We start from the raw sequence: 8195 nt of genomic DNA, 5'->3' as shown, positions 1-8195 counted from the left end.
CTGAGCTCCTTTATCCCCCTAAACTGAGCTCCTCCATCCCCCTAAGCTGAGCTCCTCCGTCCCCCTAAGCTGAGCTCCTCCGTCCCCCTAAGCTGAGCTCCTCCATCCCCCTAAGCTGAGCTCCTCCGTCCCCCTAAGCTGAGCTTCTCCCTCCCCCTAAACTGAGATCCTCCATGCCCTTAAACTGAGCTCCTCTGTCCCCCTAAGCTAAGCTCCTTCGTCCTCAATAGCTAGGCTCCTCCGCCCACCATATCTGATCTCCTCCATCCTCCAGAGTTGAGCTCCTACATCTCCCTCAGCTGAACTTCTACATGCCCGATAGCTGAGTTCCTACATTCCTCATAGCTGAGGTCCTCTATCCCCCATAGCTGAGCTCTTCCACCCCCCATAGCTGAGCTCTTCCACCCCCTATAGCTGAGCTCTTCCACCCCCTATAGCTGAGCTCCTCCACCTCCTATAGGTAAACTCAGCCCCCCCCCCCCCCCCCCCCATAGCTGAGATTCTCCCTCAACCAGAGAGGAGCTCCACCATTACCTATAGCTGAGCTCCTCAAATCATACATTCCTGCCAGCGTTACCTATAATAATGTTCAGTATTTTTATATGTTGCAGGATATTATGGCCAGAGTTCCTGTTGCTCCACCCGGACTGGAATATCTTCTTCGGGTGAGGTATATTTTATTCCAGCGTGACAATGTAAAGAGTAATGGAGGCTCTGGAAATGTAGACATAGGACCACAGTATATACAGAGGTCCCTTGGCGCGGGCACTCCGGCTTCCGCATATATTTGAAAATATGTTAGGGGGGAAAAAAAAACCTCTGTTTTAAAAAATTGGTTGTTTTGCAGGCTGGTCGATAAGTGTTTGGGGAAATCTTTTGTATTTTTGTGATTTGCATTGCCCTTCCATGTGTACCTTGCTGCAAAGGCCAGTTATGGGTTGGGGTGGTTGCCACTTTTTTGGTACAGTTGATCAATGTAAAGAGCACCTGTCAGGAGGGCATCCTACCATCTGAGATATTGAATCTTGCCATTCTAGGGTGTAGGAATGCTGAACTCCCTAGAGGTGTGTGATTATATGTCAGTATTACATTGTATATCATGTATGTTGCGGTCATTCAGGTGCTTCTCTAATAGTTTCTTGAAACCATCGATGCTCCCCGCTGAGACCACCGCCTGTGGAAGGGAATTCCACATCCTTACCGCTCTTACAGTAAAGAACCCTCTACGTAGCTTAAGGTTAAAAAAAGGGTCTGGAGGATATTAGTTATGAGGAAAGGTTTGCGAGCACGGAACTTATTCTCTCTGGAGAAGAGACGCCTGAGAGGGGGATAGGATTTCAATATACAAATACCGTACTGGTGACCCCACAATAGGGAGAAAACCTTCTCGCAGAAGGGAGTTTAGCAAAACTCGTGGCCGCTCATTAAAATTAGAAGAAAGGAGGTTTAACCTTAAACTACATAGAGGGTTCTTTACGGTAAGAGCAGCGCGGATGTGGAATTCCCTTCCACAGGCAGTGGAGCATCTGGCATCCCTCTACTCACCCCAGACACCTATCCCTTCACCCCATGTACCAAACCCCTCATCGCCAACATCCCTCTACTCACCCCAGACACCCATCCTTTCACTTTCTGTACCTATCTCTGGCATCCCTCTACTCACCCCAGACACCTATCCCTTCACCCCATGTACCAAACCCCTTATCGCCAACATCCCCCTACTCACCCCAGACACCTATCCCTTCACCCCATGTACCAAACCCCTCATCGCCAACATCCCTCTACTCACCCCAGACACCCATCCCTTCACTTTCTGTACCTATCTCTGGCATCCCTCTACTCACCCCAGACACCTATCCCTTCACCCCATGTACCAAACCCCTCATCGCCAACATCCCCCTACTCACCCCAGACACCTATCCCTTCACCCCATGTACCAAACCCCTCATCGCCAACATCCCTCTACTCACCCCAGACACCCATCCCTTCACTTTCTGTACCTATCTCTGGCATCCCTCTACTCACCCCAGACACCTATCCCTTCACCCCATGTACCAAACCCCTCATCGCCAACATCCCCCTACTCACCCCAGACACCTATCCCTTCACCCCATGTACCAAACCCCTCATCGCCAACATCCCTCTACTCACCCCAGACACCCATCCCTTCACTTTCTGTACCTATCTCTGGCATCCCTCTACTCACCCCAGACACCTATCCCTTCACCCCATGTACCAAACCCCTCATCGCCAACATCCCCCTACTCACCCCAGACACCTATCCCTTCACCCCATGTACCAAACCCCTCATCGCCAACATCCCTCTACTCACCCCAGACACCCATCCCTTCACTTTCTGTACCTATCTCTGGCATCCCTCTACTCACCCCAGACACCTATCCCTTCACCCCATGTACCAAACCCCTCATCGCTAACATCCCCCTACTCACCCCAGACACCTATTCCCTCACCCCATGTACCGAACCCCTCATGCCCCAACATCCCTCTACTCACCCCAGACACCCATGCCTTCCCTTTCTGTATCTATCTCTGGCATCCCTCTACTCACCCCAGACACCTATTCCCTCACCCCATGTACCAATGCCCTCATCCCATACATCCATCTATTCACCCCAGATATCCATCCCTTCACCCTATGGCACCCATCCATGACATTCATCTACTCACTCCATGTATTTTTTCCCATCATCCATGATTGGGAGAGAGAGCATCACTGTCCAAGCGTAGTAGTGTTAGGAAAATCAATAAAAAAAACTGGATGATAAGTATTTCACTCATATATACATGGATAAAACACAGCGTATTAATATGTTCAGCTTCTGAAGATTACTTAGATGTATACGAAATAATAAGAAAGGGGAGAAAGGGGAAGCCCACCACTCTCAGTGTAGTATTCATAAAGGGCAATGTGCAAAAAATTTATTAGGAAATACACTCACATGAAGGTAGTGTAACACAAGCATTACCCAATGTGTCCAGCAGGTGGCGCCCTTCTAATGGTCCCTGTAAAAATGTGCTCTGTTTGGGGTGTCCAGCTTCCAATAAAGGACTCTTTCTTAAAATAATGTTTGGCTTTACCCACAATAGGGATACCAATACATTACAGTTATAAATAAGGAGAGAGGGAAAAGGGAAAATTTGGTAACAGGGGAAGAAGGGGGTCTTCACTGGTCTAACACCCACATACAAGCATTCGCTCTGAATCTCTCATGCCAAGGGCTCTTTTTGTCCAGACTTGACACACAGTTGAAGGGTTGGCAATTGCAGTCAGTGAAGATATCTTAAACAAAAGGTCATAAACGTGTATTCCTGTCCCAGGCTTACAGTTGACTTCCTGATCACCACGTCAGCTGTCCCCAGGAGTTCCCAGCCCAGGACGTAAGCTGCCATTTTGGCCAGATCTGGGCAGTAAACCCCTGCCAGGGGTCCTGGCATTCAAAATGTCCATTCCCTAACCCATACTGTCCAGGTTTGGGGGACAGGGGTGCTACTAGTCAAGTGTGCATGCATTTATCTAACCCTCTTTATGGTTGGCTAGATGTGCAAATGTCCTTTTGCAGTGTGCCCCTAGAGGGAAGCCCTATTTTAGAACGTGTCCAAACAGCAATGATATCAATTTTCATAGAATATTACAGTCCCCAATGGAGATGTATGGAGGGTGGATAGGGGAACTGCTCCCGGGGGATGATCCTATCAGTGCATTTAAAAATATGGCAGCAAAAAATAAGAAACAAAAACCAAAAGCGGAGTGTAGTATTATTTATTAAATAAAAAGATACATTATAAAAATGCACTCACATGTAGTAATTAAAGTATCAGGCAATACACCAAACACGTCAAACAAGTGGCGTTATATCGTGGGTTCCAATGGATAGCCAGTCCTGGATTGCCATAGGTGGATACATATGCCAAGAAGCACTATAGCAAGCTATAGCAAGTTCCCAGGTTCCTGCTGGCCTCCAATCATACGCACCAGTGTGGGTTCCTTGTGGTTTTTATTCTATGAGAAACTATAGTGCTTCTTGGCATACTTATGCACCTATAACCATCCAGGACTGATGAAACATTACAACCCATGATATAATGCCACCAGTTTTTGGCATATTGCCTGTTGCTTTACTTACTACATGTGAGTGCATTTTTATAATTTATCTTTTTAATTTAAAGCGGTTGTATAGTCAAATTTTTGACTTTGACCTACAGGTAAGCCTATAATAAGGCTTACCTGTAGGTAAAAAGAATATCTCCTAAACCTGTATGGTTTAGAAGATATATCCCTCGCAATGAGCCACTGACTTCAGCGGTGCATGCACACCGGGGATTCTCGGCTGAAAGTCCGGCAGTCCGGCAGAAAGTCCGGGTCCATTCCGTAACCCATACTGTCCAGGTTTGGGAGCAGGGGTGTTACTAGTCAAGTGTGCATACATTTATCTAATCCTCTTTATGGTTGGCTAGATGTGCAAATGTCCTTTTGCAGTGTGCCCCTAGAGGGAAGCCCTATTTTAGAATGTGTCCAAACAGCAATGATATCAATTTTCATAGAATATTACAGTCCCCAATGGAGAGGTATGGAGGATGGATAGGGAACTGCTCCTGGGGGATGATCCCATTAGTGCATTTAAAAATATGGTAGCAGAAAATAAGAAACAAAAACCAAAAGCGGAGTGTAGTATTATTTATTAAATAAAAAGATACATTATAAAAATGCACTCACATGTAGTAATTAAAGTATCAGGAAATACACCGAACACTTCCAGCAAGTGGCATTATATCGTGGGTTCCAATGGATAGCCAGTCCTGGATTGCTATAGGTGGATACATATGCCAAGAAGCACTATAAAAATGCACTCACATGTAGTAATTTAAAGCATCAGGCAATACACCAAACACTTCCAGCAAGTGGCATTATATCGTGGGTTCCAATGGATAGCCAGTCCTGGATTGCCATAGGTGGATACATATGCCAAGAAGCACTATAGCAAGCTATAGCAAGTTCCCAGGTTCCTGCTGGCCTCCAATCATACGCACCAGTGTGGGTTCCTTATGGTTTTTATTCTATGAGAAACTATAGTGCTTCTTGGCATACTTATCCACCTATAACCATCCAGGACTGATGAAACATTAGAACCCATGATATAATGCCACCAGTTTTTGGCATATTGCCTGTTGCTTTACTTACTACATGTGAGTGCATTTTTATAATTTATCTTTTTAATTTAAAGCGGTTTTATAGTCAAACTTTTGACTTTGACCTACAGGTAAGCCTATGATAAGACTTACCTGTAGGTAAAAAGAATATCTCCTACACCTGTACGGTTTAGAAGTTATATCCCTCGCAATGAGCCGCTGACTTCAGCGGCGCATGCGCACCGGGGATTCCCGGCTGCAAGTTCGGCAGACGCCAGACCTTGCCGGGAAGAAAAACCCTTGTGTGCATGCGCAGGAGCGATGACATCGCAGCTCCGGCCACTCTCAGAACACGTCAGCTCCATCGGCGTGGACCGAGTGAGATGCCGGCGCCTCGTTCTTAGGTAAGTATTTCATAATGAGCTAGTATGCGGTGCATACTAGCTCATTATGCCTTTTCTCTTACAGGTGTAAAAAAAAAAAAGTCAGCGGGTTTAATCCAGCTTTAATAAATAATACTATACTTCGTTTTATCCTTGTATATGTGAGTGCAATACTTATCATCTAGATTTTTATTGATTTTCCTAACACTACTACACTTAGACAGTAGCGCTCTCTCTCCCGCTTCTGTCTTTTTATTTTTACATGACTATTTCTGGGAAAACTCCAGATCTCGTTTGAAGGAGAGTCTGCTGGACACTGTAACAGCGTTTTCCCTATTGTAACAGTGTATTGTAATGCCGCATACACGCGGTCGCACATTCCGACAACAAAATCTACGTTTTTTTTCCGACGGATGTTGGCTCAAACTTGTCTTGCATACACACGGCCACACAAAGTTGGTCGGAAATTGCGAAAAAGTCAAGAACGCGGCGACGTACAACACATACGAGGAGCCGAGAAAAATTAAGTTCAATAGCTAGTGCTTGATTCCGAGCATGCGTGGAACTTTGTGCGTCGGAAATTGTGTACACGAGATCGGAATTTACGACAACGGATTTTGTTGTAGTAAAATTTGAGATCCAGGTCTCAAAATTTGTGCGTCAGAAATTTCCGATGGAAAAAGTCAGATGGAGCCCACACACGGTCGGCATTTCCGCCAACGTGATCCGATCTCACATTTGCCATTAGAAAGTCCGACCGTGTCTACGGGGCATAACAGTGTATCCCCTCTATTGGATTCATTATACAGTGGAACCTCAGTTTGCGAGTAACGCGGTTAACGAGCGTTTTTGCGAAACGAGCACTGTATTTCTAAAAATCCTAACTCGGTTTTGCGAGTGTTGTCTCGCCAAACGAGCAGGATTCAGGCCAAAAGCTGTGTGCAGTACCGCTTTTAGCCTGAGGTGGGGGGGGGGCGCCGGAGCCGAACAGCGAAATGCACGGAAAGGCCCGAGCACACTTCGACTGACCTTGGCAAACCTCGAAAAGGCTCGTGAATCTTTCCGAGGTTCGCCGAGGTCAGCCGAAGTGTGCTCGGGCCTTTTTCGTCCATTTCCGAGGCTCTCTGGCGCCCCCCGCCTCTGGCCGCATGCGGTATTGCATCCCATTGAAGTCAATGTGGAACAAATTATTTTCGTTTCCATTGGCTTCAATGGGAAAACTTGCTTTGATATGCGAGTACTTTGGATTACGAGCATTCTCCTGGAACGGATTATTCTCGTAATCCAAGGTTCCGCTGTATTCTATTATATAGACTTTGTTTTTACAAACATTGCCTTGATATTTACTACTAATCACCCCTTGTCCCTTTACCTGGTCATATCATCTACACATGAGGCGATCCTGATTCCTGACCTCAATCCTCTTTCCTACTGGCCTGGCAGCCAGGGTAGGGAGGAGGAAAGAGCCTCAGCCACATCAATATGCGCGGCTGAGGCTCCCGCAAGTGGGAAAGGATATCTGCCAATTGTGGCACCGGAGGAGGGAGGAATCAGGTGGGTGAGCGGAAGTTCCACTTTAGAGTGGAACTCCGATTTAACCCCGAAAGACGGCTACAGCACGGGCCTAAATTGCCTGGAGGGCATCCATGTACATCCTCCCGTGCTCGAGCGGCCTGCACTCTGTGATCAGCGCGTCAAGAAACCTCGGCTGATCACAGATCAAAGTAAGGGGCCGATCCCAACCTCTGACCATGTGATCAGCTGTCAGCCAATCACGTGATGTAAATAGAGCCGTAATCGTCTAATAAAAACCCCAATCACCGGCTTCTGTCAGAGGGACATCATTCCCTCACACAGAGAGCCACCGTCACCTCATCTGTGCCCACCAGTGCCATCTACAAGTGCACAACATTACTGCTGAGTGCTGATCAGTGCCCACCAGTGCCACCTATCAATGTCCACCGGTGCCACGTATCAATGCCAATCAGTGTTACCTACCAGTGCCCATCAGTGCCACCCATTAATGCCACCTATCAATGCCACCTATCAGTGCCCACCAGTGCTGCCTTATCAGTGCAGCCTATCAGTGCCCACCAGCGCCACCTATCAATATCCACCAGTGCCACCTATCAGTGCTGTCAATCAGTGTTGCCTACCAGTGCCTTCTATCAATGCCACCTATCAGGGTCCACCAGTGCCACCTCATCAGTGCCGCCTTATCAGTGCCTATCAGTGCAGCCTGTCAGTGTCCATCAGTGCCACCTTATCAGTGCAGCCTATCAGTGCCCACCAGTGCGGCCTCATCAGTGCCACCTTATCAGTGCAGCCTATCAGTGCCCACCAGTGCCACCTATCAATGTCCACCAGTGCCACCTATCAGTGTTACCTACTAGTGCTTCCAATCAGTGCCCTCTCTCAATGCCACCTATCAGTGCCCACCAGTGCCACCTCATCAGTGCCCATCAGTGCCGCCTTATCAGTGCCTATCAGTGCAGCCAATCAGTGTCCATCAGTGCAGCCAATCAGTGTCCATCAGTGCAGCCTATCAGTGTCCATCAGTGCCCATCAGGGCAGCCTTATCGGCACACATCAACGAAGGAGAACAATTACCTGTTTGCAAAATTTTATAACAAACTATGAAAACTGTTTTGTTTTATTTTTCAA

At 47.2% G+C, this 8195-nt stretch overlaps 1 protein-coding gene across 1 annotated transcript in view; it reads left to right on the top strand.

Moving 5' to 3' along the window:
- The first annotated feature begins 573 nt into the window (after positions 1–573).
- The window catches only part of LOC143961884 (phospholipid scramblase 3-like), a 31252-nt gene continuing 23630 nt past the window's right edge, over positions 574–8195 (top strand). The window contains exon 1 of the mRNA XM_077471219.1: positions 574–665. Coding sequence (XP_077327345.1) covers positions 603–665 — 63 coding nt within the window. The 5' untranslated portion in view covers positions 574–602. The remainder of the gene's footprint in view (positions 666–8195) is intronic.

Source organism: Lithobates pipiens, unplaced genomic scaffold (genome assembly GCF_037356315.1).
Source record: "Lithobates pipiens isolate NorthernLeopardFrog02 unplaced genomic scaffold, aLitPip1_a1.2 Scaffold_8, whole genome shotgun sequence".
NCBI lineage: Eukaryota > Metazoa > Chordata > Amphibia > Anura > Ranidae > Lithobates > Lithobates pipiens.
This window is presented reverse-complemented; position numbering and strand designations above follow the sequence as displayed.